Genomic DNA, 17,856 nt, shown 5'->3' with positions numbered 1-17,856 from the left:
CTATACGGGATACACTCTGGGTGTTTCTGAGTCCCTGTAGGGAATAGGGTGCTATACGGGATACACTCTGGGTGTTTCTGAGTCCCTGTAGGGAAAAGCGTGCTATATTATATGGGATACACTCTGGGTGTTTGAGTCGCTGTAGGGAATAGCGTGCTATATGGGGTACACTCAGTGTTTTTGAGGTGATGTGTCGTGTCCTGACCAAAAACATACTTTAAGATTTAGACCTCAATCTGGGCTCACATCTCTCCATCAGCGGAGGGCCAGAGAAGTCAGGGAAGGAGAGGGAGGGTGCTTGGCCTCAGTCTCCCTGACTGACGTATTTGGGAGGAGAGGAGAGGAGGGGAGAGTAGAGGAGAGATCAGAAGGGGAGGAGAGAGAGGAGAGAGTAGAAGGGAAGAGGAGCGGATCAGAAGGGAGGAGAGTGGAGAAGGGGAGAGGAGCAGAGGAGAGCAGCAGAGGAGAGCAGAGGAGCTGCAGAGGTAAACAGAAAAGCAAAGAGCAGCCACACTCACTTGTCAGCCTCACAGGATGAATGACCCAAAACCAGGGCTGACCCCAAACGACCTGGTCAGAAGTTGTTCTACACTATATAGGGAACAAGTGCTATTTGAGGCACAGCCCTAGGCTCAGTCCGGGGGGGGCGGGGTTAAGAGAGGAACTGGCCAATGACAGTTGATCATGTTTTCTGGGCAGCCATCCAGAGAGCAGAGGTGGGTCAGCAACAGCCGAATAAAGAGCTGTTGGACGAATGAGGAGCGAGAGGGGAGGTGCTCTGCTAAACGTGTTTGTTTCTGTTCTTCACACAGGAAGAGGTTGTTCAGGTCAGACAGATCTGACTGGTCCTGGGCGGATTTAGTTGTCTGTCAGTCAGAGAGAAAGATGGATTGTAAAATGGTTTGCAGTCAATGGTAGCAGCTCAACGACCTAACCATAGGCATTAGATTCTTTGATCAATTTGCGTTATTTCAAAGCTATGTACCCAAACAGTGATGCATAATCTGTACCTATGACCCTGGCAGTAACACCCTATGACGTCTTCTATACTGTTGGCTGACTGGGTCAGTCTGTTCTATTCTGATGGTAATTCCAGCCACTGCACTACACTCCACTAGGGTAACCATGTGCTGCCACCCAGTGGTTCTCTCGCTCATGTATTACCTATTACTTACCCACAATGCAATGCAATTCAATGACCTCATGGGATTGTTTGGACAAAAACAAAGAAAGAAAGAGCTGCAGGGTTGTGCTTTTTCCAGTCACAGCTACCACTGGCAGCGCTCCATGTCTCCATTATAAAATGGCTAGGTTGGATTCTGGATGCTTATTGACTAAAAGTATATATCATTACATGCATCTATACTACTGTATATTTCACACATTATCACCAAGTCCTCCTCGCTGACTATATTCTACACATTATCCCCAAGTCCTCCTCGCTGACTATATTCTACACATTATCCCCAAGTCCTCCTCGCTGACTATATTCTACACATTATCACCAAGTCCTCCTCGCTGACTATATTCCACACATTATCCCCAAGTCCTCCTCGCTGACTATATTCTACACATTATCACCAAGTCCTCCTCGCTGACTATATTTCATACATTATCCCCAAGTCCTCCTCGCTGACTATATTCTACACATTATCCCCAAGTCCTTCTCGCTGACTATATTTCACACATTATCCCCAAGTCCTTCTCGCTGACTATATTTCATACATTATCCCCAAGTCCTTCTCGCTGACTATATTTCATACATTATCCCCAAGTCCTTCTCGCTGACTATATTTCACACATTATCCCCAAGTCCTCCTCGCTGACGATATTTCACACATTATCCCCAAGTCCTTCTCGCTGACTATATTCCACACATTATCCCCAAGTCCTTCTCGCTGACTATATTCCACACATTATCCCCAAGTCCTTCTCACTTAGTCTGAACTGGGAGTCTGGACTGTATCATGTTAGCTCTCCACTGGGAGTCTGGACTGTATCATGTTAGCTCTCCACTGGGAGTCTGGACTGTATCATGTTAGCTCTCCACTGGGAGTCTGGACTGTATCATGTTAGCTCTCCACTGGGAGTCTGGACTGTATCATGTTAACTCTCCACTGGGAGTCTGGACTGTATCATGTTAACTCTCCACTGGGAGTCTGGACTGTATCATGTTAACTCTCCACTGGGAGTCTGGACTGTATCATGTTAACTCTCCACTGGGAGTCTGGACTGTATCATGTTAACTCTCCACTGGGAGTCTGGACTGTATCATGTTAGCTCTCCACTGGGAGTCTGGACTGTATCATGTTAGCTCTCCACTGGGAGTCTGGACTGTATCATGTTAACTCTCCACTGGGAGTCTGGACTGTATCATGTTAACTCTCCACTGGGAGTCTGGACTGTATCATGTTAACTCTCCACTGGGAGTCTGGACTGTATCATGTTAACTCTCCACTGGGAGTCTGGACTGTATCATGTTAGCTCTCCACTGGGAGTCTGGACTGTATCATGTTAGCTCTCCACTGGGAGTCTGGACTGTATCATGTTAGCTCTCCACTGGGAGTCTGGACTGTATCATGTTAACTCTCCACTGGGAGTCTGGACTGTATCATGTTAACTCTCCACTGGGAGTCTGGACTGTATCATGTTAACTCTCCACTGGGAGTCTGGACTGTATCATGTTAACTCTCCACTGGGAGTCTGGACTGTATCATGTTAGCTCTCCACTGGGAGTCTGGACTGTATCATGTTAACTCTCCACTGGGAGTCTGGACTGTATCATGTTAGCTCTCCACTGGGAGTCTGGACTGTATCATGTTAGCTCTCCACTGGGAGTCTGGACTGTATCATGTTAACTCTCCACTGGGAGTCTGGACTGTATCATGTTAACTCTCCACTGGGAGTCTGGACTGTATCATGTTAGCTCTCCACTGGGAGTCTGGACTGTATCATGTTAGCTCTCCACTGGGAGTCTGGACTGTATCATGTTAACTCTCCACTGGGAGTCTGGACTGTATCATGTTAACTCTCCACTGGGAGTCTGGACTGTATCATGTTAACTCTCCACTGGGAGTCTGGACTGTATCATGTTAGCTCTCCACTGGGAGTCTGGACTGTATCATGTTAGCTCTCCACTGGGAGTCTGGACTGTATCATGTTAGCTCTCCACTGGGAGTCTGGACTGTATCATGTTAACTCTCCACTGGGAGTCTGGACTGTATCATGTTAGCTCTCCACTGGGAGTCTGGACTGTATCATGTTAACTCTCCACTGGGAGTCTGGACTGTATCATGTTAACTCTCCACTGGGAGTCTGGACTGTATCATGTTAACTCTCCACTGGGAGTCTGGACTGTATCATGTTAGCTCTCCACTGGGAGTCTGGACTGTATCATGTTAACTCTCCACTGGGAGTCTGGACTGTATCATGTTAGCTCTCCACTGGGAGTCTGGACTGTATCATGTTAACTCTCCACTGGGAGTCTGGACTGTATCATGTTAACTCTCCACTGGGAGTCTGGACTGTATCATGTTAACTCTCCACTGGGAGTCTGGACTGTATCATGTTAGCTCTCCACTGGGAGTCTGGACTGTATCATGTTAGCTCTCCACTGGGAGTCTGGACTGTATCATGTTAACTCTCCACTGGGAGTCTGGACTGTATCATGTTAACTCTCCACTGGGAGTCTGGACTGTATCATGTTAGGTCTCCACTGGGAGTCTGGACTGTATCATGTTAACTCTCCACTGGGAGTCTGGACTGTATCATGTTAGCTCTCCACTGGGAGTCTGGACTGTATCATGTTAACTCTCCACTGGGAGTCTGGACTGTATCATGTTAGGTCTCCACTGGGAGTCTGGACTGTATCATGTTAACTCTCCACTGGGAGTCTGGACTGTATCATGTTAACTCTCCACTGGGAGTCTGGACTGTATCATGTTAACTCTCCACTCATGATGCAATACACACACGTCTTCAGGAAGTAATCAGACCCCCTTGACTTTTTCCACATTTTGTTACGTTACAGCCTTATTCTGAAATTTATTAAATAAATACAAAATCATCAGCAATCTACACACAATACCCCATAATTACAAAGCAAAAACAGGACATTTTTGCGAATGTATTAAAAATCAAAAACAGAAATACCTTATTTACATAAGCATTAAGACCCTTGAAATTGAGGTCAGGTGCATCCTGTTTCCATTAATCATCCTTCAGATGTTTCTACAACTTGATTGGAGTCCACCTGTGGTAAATTCTATTGATTGAAGATGATTTGAATGCTCTGGCCTGAATGCCAAAGGAAACCTGGCACCATCCCTACGGTGAAGCATGGTGGTGGCAGCATTATGCTGTGGGGATGTTTTTCAGCGGCAGGGAGTGGGAGACTAGTCAGGATCGAGGGAAAGATGAACGGAGCAAAGTACAGAGAGATCCTTGATGAAAACCTGCTCCAGAGCGCTCAGGATCTCAGACTGGGGCGAAGGTTTACCTTCCAACAGGACAACGACCCTAAGCACACAGCCAAGACAATGCAGGAGTGGCTTTGGGACAAGTCTCCGAATGTCCTTGAGTGGCCCAGCCAGAGCCTAGACTTGAACCTGATCGAACATCTCTGGAGAGACCTGAAAATAGCTGTGCAGTGACGTTCCCCATCCAACCTGACAGAGCTTGAGAGGATCTGCAGAGAAGAATTGGAGAAACTCCCCAAATACAGGTGTGCCAAGATTGTAGCGTCATACCCAAGAAGACTCAAGGCTGAGTACTGAGTAAAGGGTCTGAATACTTATGGAAATGTGATACCAGTTCTCTTATTTTAAATAAATTAGATTTATTAAAAAGATTTAAGATTTCTAAAAACCTGTTTTTGCTTTATCATTATGGGGTAGTGTGATGTCATTATGGGGTATTGTGATGTCATTATGGGTTATTGTGATGTCATTATGGGGTATTGTGATGTCATTATGGGGTATTGTGATGTCATTATGGGGTATTGTGATGTCGATTGATGAGGAACATTTTTTTAAATCCATTTTAGAATAAGGCTGTAACGTAACAAAATGTGGAAAAAGTCAAGGGGTCTGAATCCTTTCTGAATGCACTGTATACATTATTATGGTATGTATTACCTGTCATGGCGATGCCTCCCAGCCCTGTACTGTGGTGATGCATACTGGGCAGCATCCGGTCCAGGAAGCTGCTGTGTTGTGACACCGTATGGTTGCCGCCGAAGTGCGTCGTGAAGTTACTGCGCGTCGGGACCGAGCCTACAGCCGTGGAGGACGTCATCCAGGGGTGACGGCTGGTCTGTGATGAAGACGAGGACGATGATGGCGGCAGCTGTCCGGGGAAGCTGAAGGAGTTATAGACAGCCCGTTGTTGAGGGTGTTGGTGGTGTTGATGCATCTGGGAGAAGCAGTGATTACTAGAGAGACCAGAGTTCAGCCCAGAGAAGAAGTGGTTATGGGGTATCAGCTCTCCAGGGGGACCAGAACCAGCTTTGGTGGGTACAGAGGAGAGGAGTGAGTGGTGGTGGGGGGGGAAGGGACCTGGGGAGATGGAGAGGGACGGGAGGCTGTCCTGAATGCTGAGCTCCTTCTCTATCAGGTCCTCCAGGGCTTTACGGGTGATGTCGAAGGGATCAAATCCCAGGTCATCTTCTGATGTCTGTTGTTTGGATGAGCCGAAGCCGAACGCTGCCTGCCAGTCTGTTGAGGACGATACTGGGATGGTATCTGGAGGAAACAGCAAGACATTAGTGATGACAAATTTAACAGAAAAAGCTTTTAAATGCCTATAATTAATACAAACAAACAAGGCCGCCTCGTCGCTGGCTGGCTAAGCTGGGCCGCCTCGTCGCTGGCTGGCTAAGCTGGGCCGCCTCGTCGCTGGCTGGCTAAGCTGGGCCGCCTCGTCGCTGGCTGGCTAAGCTGGGCCGCCTCGTCGCTGGCTGGCTAAGCTGGGCCGCCTCGTCGCTGGCTGGCTAGGCCGCCTCGTCGCTGGCTGGCTAGGCCGCCTCGTCGCTGGCTAGACATTTGGACTGTGTTGTCCACCCTGACTCTCAAACCCCCAGTAATTAAATGACATTACATGATCTAAAATAGTATAGATCTCCCATTTGTAACGTATGCAGATAAATAAACATATACTTGTCATTTATATGCAGGTAGAGTTCCCACTGTACCTGAAGTGAAGAGGCTGTGTGGTTGGGGTGCAGTGGGCCAGGTGTCGTGGTTGTTATGTGTCTCGGTGCTGGGGAACCCATGGAGGCTGCTGGGGATGGGGTTAGGATGGCGGAAGTTACTATTGTCTGAAAACAGAGACTGGGACTCGGCGGCAGCCCCCTGAAAGGGAGACCGGGTAGTCACACTGATGGGAACCACCTGGCTGGCTTTGGAGAAACCAGGAGGGCCGGAGAGGACAGGAGGGGGCGACGGAGAGTCACTGTCTGGGAGCTGGGGGAGAGAGAGAGGGAGAGAGATATGAGGGAGGAGAGAGAGAGAGATATGAGGGAGGGAGGAGAGAGAGATGAGGGAGGAGAGAGAGATGAGGGAGGAGAGAGAGAGAGATGAGGGAGGAGAGAGATGAGAGAGAGAGATGAGAGAGAGAGATGAGAGAGATGAGGGAGGAGAGAGAGAGATGAGGGAGGAGAGAGAGAGAGATGAGGGAGGAGAGAGAGAGAGATGAGGGAGGAGAGAGAGAGATGAGGGAGGAGAGAGAGATATGAGGGAGGAGAGAGAGAGAGATGAGGGAGGAGAGAGAGAGAGATGAGGGAGGAGAGAAAGAGATGAGGGAGAGAGATGAGGGAGAGAGATGAGGGAGAGAGGGAGAGCAAGCGTGAGAGAGAGAGAGAGAGAGAGAGATGGTCAGTCTTCTCAATCAAATTAGAATGAATAAACAATTAGTCAGCATCACTGATTAGTTAAAAAAAGAAAAAAATGACCAATGTGTAACAGCTTTTCAATCAAGAAGTCTAGGAGTCTACAGATAGACTTGGTAGATGGGAATCTGCAGCTAAGGTCAAATAAAGACTGACCAACTTGACATAACATTTCCTAGCCCCTGAAAACTCTACAATGTTCTCCATCTTACCAGGTTGTGACGTTCTGAGGAGTCTCCATGTTGTGTGTCACTGCTCCTGATGATGTCTGGCAGAGCATCACTGGGGCTGAAAGACACAGCAGCTGGTTAGAACAGCCATGATGTGGCGAGGATGACCAGAGATAAAATGTCTCAATTACACTACATCACCAACAGTATGATGACACCTGCTCGTCCAATAATCTCATTCTAAAATCATGGGCATTAACATGGAGTTGGTTCCCCCCTTTGCTGCTATAACAGCCTCCATTATTCTGGGAAGGCTTTCCACTAGATGTTGGAACATTGCTGCTATAACAGCCTCCACTCTTCTGGGAAGGCTTTCCACTAGATGTTGGAACATTGCTGCTATAACAGCCTCCACTCTTCTGGGAAGGCTTTCCACTAGATGTTGGAACATTGCTGCTATAACAGCCTCCACTCTTCTGGGAAGGCTTTCCACTAGATGTTGGTACATTGCTGCTATAACAGCCTCCACTCTTCTGGGAAGGCTTTCCACTAGATGTTGGAACATTGCTGCTATAACAGCCTCCACTCTTCTGGGAAGGCTTTCCACTAGATGTTGGAACATTGCTGCTATAACAGCCTCCACTCTTCTGGGAAGGCTTTCCACTAGATGTTGGAACATTGCTGCGATAACAGCCTCCACTCTTCTGGGAAGGCTTTCCACTAGATGTTGGAACATTGCTGCTATAACAGCCTCCACTCTTCTGGGAAGGCTTTCCACTAGATGTTGGAACATTGCTGCTATAACAGCCTCCACTCTTCTGGGAAGGCTTTCCACTAGATGTTGGAACATTGCTGCTATAACAGCCTCCACTCTTCTGGGAAGGCTTTCCACTAGATGTTGGTACATTGCTGCGATAACAGCCTCCACTCTTCTGGGAAGGCTTTCCACTAGATGTTGGTACATTGCTGCTATAACAGCCTCCACTCTTCTGGGAAGGCTTTCCACTAGATGTTGGAACATTGCTGCTATAACAGCCTCCACTCTTCTGGGAAGGCTTTCCACTAGATGTTGGTACATTGCTGCTATAACAGCCTCCACTCTTCTGGGAAGGCTTTCCACTAGATGTTGGAACATTGCTGCTATAACAGCCTCCACTCTTCTGGGAAGCCTTTCCACTAGATGTTGGAACATTGCTGCAGGGGGACTTGCTTCCATTCAGCCACAAGAGCATTAGTGAGGTCGGGCACTGATGTTGGGGAGGTTAGGCCTGGCTCGCAGTCGGTGTTCCAATTCATCCCAAAGGTGTTCGATTTGGTTGAGGTCAGGGCTCTGTGCAGGCCAGTCAAGTTCTTCCACAACGATCTCGACAAACCATTTCTGTATGGACCTCGCTTTGTGCACGGAGGCATTGTCATGCTGAAACAGGAAAGGACCTTCCTCAAACTTGCCACAAAGTTCCACAGAATTGTCTAGAATGTCATTGTATTCTGTAGCGTTAAGATTTCCCTTCACTGGAACTAAGGGGCCCAAACCATGAAAAACAGCCCCAGACCATTATTCCTCCACCAAACTTTACAGTTGGCACTATGCATTCGGTCAGGTAGTGTTCTCCTGGCATCCGGCAAACCCACATTTTCCGTCGGACTGCCAGATGGTGAAGTGTGATTCATCACTCCAGTGAACGTGTTTCCACTGCTCCAGAGTCCAATGGCGGTGAGCTTTACACCACTCCAGCTGACGCTTGGCATTGTACATGGTGATCTTAGGCTGGTGTGCGGCTGCTCGGCCATGGAAACCCATTTCATGAAGCTCCCAACGAACAGTTCTGGTGCTGATGTTACTTCCAGAGGCAGTTTGGAACTCGGTAGTGGAACTCAAGACGATTTTTTACGCGATTCAATACTCGGCGGTCCCATTTGTGAGCTCGGCAGTCCCACTCGCGGCTGAGCCGTTGTTGCTCCTAGATGTTTCCACTTCACAATAACAGCACTTACAGTAGAGTGGAACAGCTTTAGCAGAGCAGAAATCTGACGAACTGACTTGTTGGAAAGTTGGCATCCTATGACGGTGCCACGTTGAAAGTCATTGAGCTCTTCAGTAAGGCCATTCTTGTTTATGTTCTTAATTGTTTTCACCCCTTTTTCCTCCCCAATATCATGAAATCCAACTTGTAGTTAATCTTCTCTTAACGCTGCAACTCCAACGGGCTCGGGAGAGGCGAAGGTCGAGCCGTGATGACCTCCGAAACTTTAACCGCCAAGCCGCGCTGCTCGCTTAATCCGGAAGCTAGCCGCACCAATGTGTCGGAGGAAACGCCGTTTAACTAACGGCCGAGGTCAGCTTGCAGGTGCCCGGCCAGCCACAAGGAGTCGCTAGAGCGCGATGAGCCAAGGAAATTTCCCCCGTCCAAACCCTGTCAACGCTGGGCCAATTGTGTGCCGCCCTATGGGGCTCCCGGTCACGTCCAGCTGTTACACAGCCTGGGATCGAACCAGAGGCTGAAGTGGAGCCTTAAACTGCTGGGAGGTCAAGTAAGGCCAATTATACTGCCAATGTTTGTCTATGGAGATTGCATGGCTGTGTACTTGATTTCATAAACCTGTCAGCAACGGGTGTGGCTGAAATAGCCAAATCCACTAATTTGAAGGGGTGTCCAGATATTTTATAGCGTAGCTCGCAAACAGAGGATAACCAACACAGTACACAAACAAATGGTGGTAGTGGTAGGCTATAAACACAGCAAAGCTAAACAAACAATACAGAAAAAAGCACAGCAACGCCAGCAGGCGAGAGATAACAGCAACGCCAGCAGGCGAGAGATAACAGCCACGCCAGTAGGCGAGAGATAACAGCCACGCCAGTAGAAGAGTGATAACAGCAACGCCAGTAGATGAGAGATAACAGCAACGCCAGCAGGCGAGAGATAACAGCCACGCCAGTAGAAGAGTGATAACAGCAACGCCAGTAGATGAGAGATAACAGCAACACCAGCAGGCGAGAGATAACAGCAACGCCAGTAGATGAGAGATAACAGCAACACCAGCAGGCGAGAGATAACAGCAACGCCAGTAGATGAGAGATAACAGCAACACCAGCAGGCGAGAGATAACAGCAACGCCAGTAGATGAGAGATAACAGCAACACCAGCAGGCGAGAGATAACAGCAACGCCAGTAGGTGAGAGAGAACAGCGACGCCAGTCGGTGAGAGAGAACAGCGACGCCAGTCGGTGAGAGAGAACAGCGACGCCAGTAGATGAGAGATAACAGCAACGCCAGTAGGTGAGAGATAACAGCAACACCAGTAGATGAGAGATAACAGCAACGCCAGTAGATGAGAGATAACAGCAACGCCAGTAGGTGAGAGATAACAGCAACACCAGTAGGTGAGAGATAACAGCAACACCAGTAGATGAGAGATAACAGCAACGCCAGTAGATGAGAGATAACAGCAACACCAGTAGATGAGAGATAACAGCAACGCCAGTAGATGAGAGATAACAGCAACGCCAGTAGGTGAGAGATAACAGCGACTCCAGCAGGCGAGAGATAACAGCAACACCAGTAGATGAGAGATAACAGCAACGCCAGTAGATGAGAGATAACAGCAACGCCAGTAGATGAGAGATAACAGCAACGCCAGCAGGCGACTGATAACAGCAACGCCAGTAGGTGAGAGATAACAGCAACGCCAGCAGGCGACTGATAACAGCAACGCCAGTAGGTGAGAGATAACAGCAACGCCAGCAGGCGACTGATAACAGCAACGCCAGTAGGTGAGAGAGAACAGCAACGCCAGTAGATGAGAGATAACAGCAACGCCAGCAGGCGACTGATAACAGCAACGCCAGCAGATGAGAGATAACAGCAACGCCAGTAGATGAGAGATAACAGCAACGCCAGCAGGCGACTGATAACAGCGACGCCAGTAGATGAGAGATAACAGCAACGCCAGCAGGCGACTGATAACAGCAACGCCAGTAGAGCATCGAGGAGGTTTGAAGGAGTTGTTCTGGAACAGGATACATTTAATTCTACTTCTCTCTTGACATCTCATGTTAGTCATTTTTCTTTGTGTGAAAACATTTCAGTGGAGCCTTTAGAAAAGAAGCTGTGTGTAAATGGGTTTGGGAGTTAACGTCCGTGGATGGTCGTTCAAGACTGATGCACACTTCACACAAACAGAGCGATGGATAGTATGTAGAAGCGACGTGTGAAAACAAGGCTCCGTCGCTGCGCTTGAGTGAAGTGCGTACGGCCCTTTACCTGGGGGGGTCACAGCTTGAGGAGAAGGCTGAGAGGCCAGTCACAGAGCCCAGACCAACGGCACATTCTGGCCCATCCGGTGTCATGTGTTCAGAGTCCGAGACGCCGCCGTTCGACGGAGGGCTCTTACGGTGATCCGATACGCCATTGGTTGTTTTCCCCGTGGGTTGTAACGTTGGCCACACGTCTTGTCCATGACTGTTGTTACTGTTGGATCTGGAGAGGAGAGGAGAGAGGGCGGGGGAAAGAGAGAGCGAGGGGGGGAAGAGAGAGCGAGGGGGGAAGAGAGAGCGAGGGGGGGAAGAGAGAGCGAGGGGGGGAAGAGAGAGCGAGGAAGAGAAGAGAGCGAGGGGGGAAGAGAGCGGGGGGGAAGAGAGCGGGGGGGAAGAGAGCGGGGGGGAAGAGAGCGGGGAGAAAGAAAGAAGGAATAGTGAGTAATTGAGGGGCAGAGAAGGGAGACGAATGTACCACATGAGTGAATCTCAGCTTTTCAAAAGACATCAGTCAAGTGTCAGGTATCAAAATGGATCACAGGATAGTGTGTAACTCTAAAGAGCTTAACCTACCTCTGTAAAGAGCTGGGTTTAGAGCTCTACGCCCTACCTCTGTAAAGAGCTGGGTTTAGAGCTCTACGCCCTACCTCTGTAAAGAGCTGAGTTTAGAGCTCTTAGCCCTACCTCTGTAAAGAGCAGGGTTTAGAGCTCTTAGTCCTACCTCTGTAAAGAGCTGAGTTTAGAGCTCTTAGTCCTACCTCTGTAAAGAGCAGGGTTTAGAGCTCTTAGTCCTACCTCTGTAAAGAGCTGAGTTTAGAGCTCTTAGTCCTACCTCTGTAAAGAGCAGGGTTTAGAGCTCTTAGTCCTACCTCTGTAAAGAGCAGGGTTTAGAGCTCTTAGTCCTACCTCTGTAAAGAGCTGGGTATAGAGCTCTTAGTCCTACCTCTGTAAAGAGCAGGGTTTAGAGCTCTTAGTCCTACCTCTGTAAAGAGCTGAGTTTAGAGCTCTTAGTCCTACCTCTGTAAAGAGCAGGGTTTAGAGCTCTTAGTCCTACCTCTGTAAAGAGCTGAGTTTAGAGCTCTTAGTCCTACCTCTGTAAAGAGCAGGGTTTAGAGCTCTTAGTCCTACCTCTGTAAAGAGCAGGGTTTAGAGCTCTTAGTCCTACCTCTGTAAAGAGCAGGGTTTAGAGCTCCTGGTTGTCTCCCCTCCTGAGGTCTGGGTGGTAAAGCTGGGGTTCTGGTACAGATCCTGTAACAGCCTCTGCTCATACTCTTGATGCTTCCCTGCCTGACAGACAACACAGAGCAACACAAAGGACCAGGTTAGGAGGATAAAAACCTGCTGTGAAGTCTACACTACTACAATCTTGGGACTCCATTTCAATTCTCATAGTTCATCGCATCCCATCTATTCGTCTCCTTCTCAAGCATATTAGAGGAGGTCGTCCCAGGTCCCTCCCCTCAGACCTTCTACAATGTGTTTTGAGAAGGAGGTAGGCGATATCATGTGAGGATCGGAGGAAAGATGAATTGAGAAAGAGCCTTACTAAGTATTGAATTGGTCATCTTACCTGCATCTCCTCTTTAGTGAAGCTGGCCGCATCATCCCCCAGCTCGTGTAGATACATGCAGTCAGGTTTGGGACACCCCATGCTCTTCAGAAAGTAGCTGCAGTATTTCGTCGTCCCTAAAGAAGCCTGTTGAACACAACGACAGTTCGTTAGCTGCAGTATTTCATCGTCCCTAAAGAAGCCTGTAGAACACAACGACAGTTCGTTAGCTGCAGTATTTCATCGTCCCTAAAGAAGCCTGTAGAACACAACAACAGTTCGTTAGCTGCAGTATTTCATCGTCCCTAAAGAAGCCTGTAGAACACAACGACAGTTCGTTAGCTGCAGTATTTCATCGTCCCTAAAGAAGCCTGTAGAACACAACGACAGTTCGTTAGCTGCAGTATTTCGTCGTCCCTAAAGAAGCCTGTAGAACACAACGACAGTTCGTTAGCTGCAGTATTTCATCGTCCCTAAAGAAGCCTGTAGAACACAACGACAGTTCGTTAGCTGCAGTATTTCATCGTCCCTAAAGAAGCCTGTAGAACACAACGACAGTTCGTTAGCTGCAGTATTTCGTCGTCCCTAAAGAAGCCTGTAGAACACAACGACAGTTCGTTAGCTGCAGTATTTCGTCGTCCCTAAAGAAGCCTGTAGAACACAACGACAGTTCGTTAGCTGCAGTATTTCATCGTCCCTAAAGAAGCCTGTAGAACACAACGACAGTTCGTTAGCTGCAGTATTTCGTCGTCCCTAAAGAAGCCTGTAGAACACAACGACAGTTCGTTAGCTGCAGTATTTCATCGTCCCTAAAGAAGCCTGTAGAACACAACGACAGTTCGTTAGCTGCAGTATTTCGTCGTCCCTAAAGAAGCCTGTAGAACACAACGACAGTTCGTTAGCTGCAGTATTTCATCGTCCCTAAAGAAGCCTGTAGAACACAACAGTTCGTTAGCTGCAGTATTTCATCGTCCCTAAAGAAGCCTGTAGAACACAACGACAGTTCGTTAGCTGCAGTATTTCATCGTCCCTAAAGAAGCCTGTAGAACACAACGACAGTTCGTTAGCTGCAGTATTTCATCGTCCCTAAAGAAGCCTGTAGAACACAACGACAGTTCGTTAGCTGCAGTATTTCGTCGTCCCTAAAGAAGCCTGTAGAACACGACAGTTCGTTAGCTGCAGTATTTCATCGTCCCTAAAGAAGCCTGTAGAACACAACGACAGTTCGTTAGCTGCAGTATTTCATCGTCCCTAAAGAAGCCTGTAGAACACAACGACAGTTCGTTAGCTGCAGTATTTCATCGTCCCTAAAGAAGCCTGTAGAACACAACGACAGTTCGTTAGCTGCAGTATTTCATCGTCCCTAAAGAAGCCTGTAGAACACAACGACAGTTCGTTAGCTGCAGTATTTCGTCGTCCCTAAAGAAGCCTGTAGAACACGACAGTTCGTTAGCTGCAGTATTTCATCGTCCCTAAAGAAGCCTGTAGAACACAACGACAGTTCGTTAGCTGCAGTATTTCGTCGTCCCTAAAGAAGCCTGTAGAACACAACGACAGTTCGTTAACTGCAGTATTTCATCGTCCCTAAAGAAGCCTGTAGAACACAACGACAGTTCGTTAGCTGCAGTATTTCAGCGTCCCTAAAGAAGCCTGTAGAACACAACGACAGTTCGTTAGCTGCAGTATTTCATCGTCCCTAAAGAAGCCTATAGAACACAACGACAGTTCGTTAGCTGCAGGTGTACCAATGTGTACAAATTCACATCAGAGAAGATGACATTTCAAATGTTAATCTGATACAGAGAGATGCTTATTGTTTTTTATCCTGTGCATAGACTAGACGTATATACCGTTGTAAATGTTCCCAAGCTTACCTTCAGTGTTCTGCCATCTACTACTAGGTTGTTGACACACTGTATTGCTCTGAGGGCGTCTTCTGACCGGATGTAAGTGACATAGGCACTGGCACTGGGACCCTTGGGGACAAGACCAAGACAATCAATGGATCAATCAATCAGTGTACTTTATGTATTTCCATTGTACTGGTGTTATGGCTTTATATGGTGTTAGTAATACATTTCTAATGCACTCCATCAACCAACCAAAATCCCATCAATTTAAACTACAACATTGCTGTCAATCATCCTCGCCCACAGGAAGTCCCCCCCCCCCCTCACCTGTGAGCCGGCGTATGAGGTGCTGTTGTTGATGACAACCTTATGGACCTTCCCAAACTTCACAAAATACTCCGGTCTCTTTAGAATCTGGGACGGACAGAGAAAACAGAGGTACTGTTAGCCAAAATACATATCCTATCTAAAACATGGTCAAACATGATCCTTATAATCATGTTACAACAGTCAATTACGCTCCAAAACAGTTACAATAAGAGGGATAAGAGGGGGGAAAAAGATACAGTAGCACTGTCAAAGCTGTACAAAAAAAGTCTGCAAACAAGCAAACACCGTCCACAAATTATGTGTTTACAACACCGCGTTGGTAGTAAAGAATCATTTGTTCGAGCGCAACTTCTGGGGTAGCTAGCTTTAGCTTGGTACCTAGCTAGCACCAATACAACCAGCCTGAAAACAATGACCAGTAGAAACTGCAGCCATTTTCATTATTCTTAGCAATGATTTAGGAATCCTTGTGAGTAAGTATTAGCTAGGAAGTCACTTGTTGTTCGCCAATTGAAATTGAACTTCAGTTCATGAAAATAAATAGCTAGCCAGCTACTTAACCCTGTTGCCCAAAGCTAACGTTATAAGCAGTCAGCTAACTTAATCTGGCTAGTGATGCTCGAACCGGACCGGGTCATGTGTTGTGAAGCTAGCCACAATAAGGATTAGCCACAATAGTGGACTTTGCGGTTAGCCTTCAAAATAAAAGTATGTAATTAACAGTGATGTAAATGAATACAAATAGTAGAATTATGCCATACTTTTATTTTTAAGGCTAACCGCAAAGTCCACTACTGTGGCAATTTTTTTAAACATTTTAGTCATTTTTAGCAGACGCTCTTATCCAGAGCAACTTACAGTAGTGAATGCATACATTTCATTTCATGCATTTTTTTTTTTGTACTGCCCCCCCGTGGGAATCGAACCCACAACCCTGGCGTTGCACACACCATGCTGGCGTTGCAAACACCATGCTCTACCAACTGAGCCACAGGGAATCCTTATTGTGGCTAGCTTCACATAGATGGGTCCAACCAACATTAATCAAATAAGAACTGTCTTATAAATTAGGGTTATTTTAGATGATGACACCTAGCTATATAGTTAGCTGGCTAACGATAGCTACTGAAACAGATGATGTCGTTTTGCTACGTTTTTGGGGAAGAACATTGTCCGCATCCATGAGCTAGCTAGCTTTTTTTATGACCAGCACTGTAGGTGCGCTAGACAACTTTACCCGCATCATAGCAGACGTATCGATGAATCGTTGTGACATATGAAATACGAGTGGTAGTGTAATCAACGTGTAATAACTACGTTAAAAAAATGAATGAATGCATTAAATGATTATGTGACGTGCAGTCATATTCAGATCCTGATTGGTCAAAGTGTTACTCGACGTGGATCTTTTTTGACATGAAAAGACCCAAACGGCGTTCCATAGAAATCCTGGTTGAGAATGAAACGACTGAACAAATGAACAATGAAACAGCACAGCAAGTAAGTGAAAGAAATAGGTTTTGATGATGTTTTACCGGTAATGGGGACATACGTAAATGCCAACAAAATAACGTTTTGGTCAGTCCTTTATTTAACTAGACAAGTCAGTTAAGAACAAATTATTATTTACAAATTCTTATTTACCCCGGCCAAACCCGGACGACGCTGGGCCACTTGTGTGCCGCTCTATGGTACTCCCAATCACGTCCGCATGTGATACAGCCTGGATTCGAACCAGGGACTGTAGTGACGCCTCTTGCACTGAGATGCAGTGCCTTAGACCGCTGCGTCCATGTGTGTGTGTGTGTGTTAACTATTTAATTGTACTAGAATGCTTAAAAAGGCCGCTAAAATTTTAAATATCGGTTATCAGTATTGTGTTTTTCTTTAAGCGAGGAAAATATTGGATACTTGGGCCTGTATTTAAACATTATTAAACCAGAATGAACATGAAACAAGTTACTGTACATCGAAGCATGTTGTTACTACTTCCTGTTGGGAGTAAATCACAGAAATACAGAACTTGAGGGGAAAAGGCAGATGCTACACATTTCAAGAAGAACTAAAAATCTGCCATGATCTGCATTGACGAGGTTTCTGATTGGTTGTGCTAGTGGTTTCTGTAGAAGGAGTCCAGGGTAGTGAGATGGGTAAATAGGGAAGTGGTTGTGTTGGTGGTTTCTGTGGCCCGAGCCGCTGGGCGACGATGGTTTTGACATTCTGGTCACTCTCCGTCCACTTTGACCGGAGCGCAGACATTTCTTTGCAGCCTTTGTTTGACCAATGCTCCCTCCTCTCTCTCTCTCTCCCTAAAAGACTGAGTGAAACCATTGGCAGTAGCAGCTGTGTGATAATCAAACACCACTATATCAGGCCAGCCAGAATACAACCAGGACAGACATGGGGAAAATGTCGCTGGCCGTGTGCGTACAACAGCAGTACACGTGAGCAGACGAGGTTAAACCGTGAAAGAATGTGACAACAGAAAGGTATTGTCACGTCCTCTTCCAATTTCAACAGCATTGTAACTCAAGTCTCTTTCTGACACTCCATAGACACATCATTTCTTCTGTGAACAGATGAATATTGCGTCCTGTCTATTTGTGTGGAGGGGTGTTGCTATGACGACCATCCGGGACCACGGCAGAACACTCTGTTGTTGTTGTCCTGTACTTATGTTGTTGTTGTTGTTGTGGGGGAAATTAGCAAACAGAAAGGCTGATGCCTAGAAGCCAGATAGTACACCAGATTCCAGACAAACCAGTTTCCAGACAAACCAGATTCCAGACAAAACGGCCATTTTTTCCCCCTAG

General features: G+C 47.1%; 1 protein-coding gene across 3 annotated transcripts in view; it reads right to left on the bottom strand.

Moving 5' to 3' along the window:
- LOC123731758 (CCR4-NOT transcription complex subunit 4) overlaps positions 1-17,856 on the bottom strand; it is a 45,050-nt gene that overhangs the window by 14,956 nt on the left and 12,238 nt on the right. For all 3 annotated transcript variants that reach the window (XM_082978049.1, XM_082978050.1, XM_082978051.1), the window contains exons 3-10: positions 15,041-15,127; positions 14,738-14,839; positions 12,885-13,010; positions 12,480-12,601; positions 11,322-11,537; positions 7,099-7,174; positions 6,191-6,461; positions 5,136-5,741 (exon numbers count right to left, since the gene is read on the bottom strand). In XM_082978049.1, the coding sequence (XP_082834175.1) occupies positions 5,136-5,741; positions 6,191-6,461; positions 7,099-7,174; positions 11,322-11,537; positions 12,480-12,601; positions 12,885-13,010; positions 14,738-14,839; positions 15,041-15,127 (1,606 nt within the window). The remainder of the gene's footprint in view (positions 1-5,135; positions 5,742-6,190; positions 6,462-7,098; positions 7,175-11,321; positions 11,538-12,479; positions 12,602-12,884; positions 13,011-14,737; positions 14,840-15,040; positions 15,128-17,856) is intronic.

This window comes from Salmo salar, chromosome 07, assembly GCF_965601325.2.
Source record: "Salmo salar chromosome 07, fSalSal1, whole genome shotgun sequence".
Lineage (NCBI taxonomy): Eukaryota > Metazoa > Chordata > Actinopteri > Salmoniformes > Salmonidae > Salmo > Salmo salar.
Note: the sequence above shows the minus strand (reverse complement) of the source record. Positions and strands in the feature narration are given on the sequence as shown.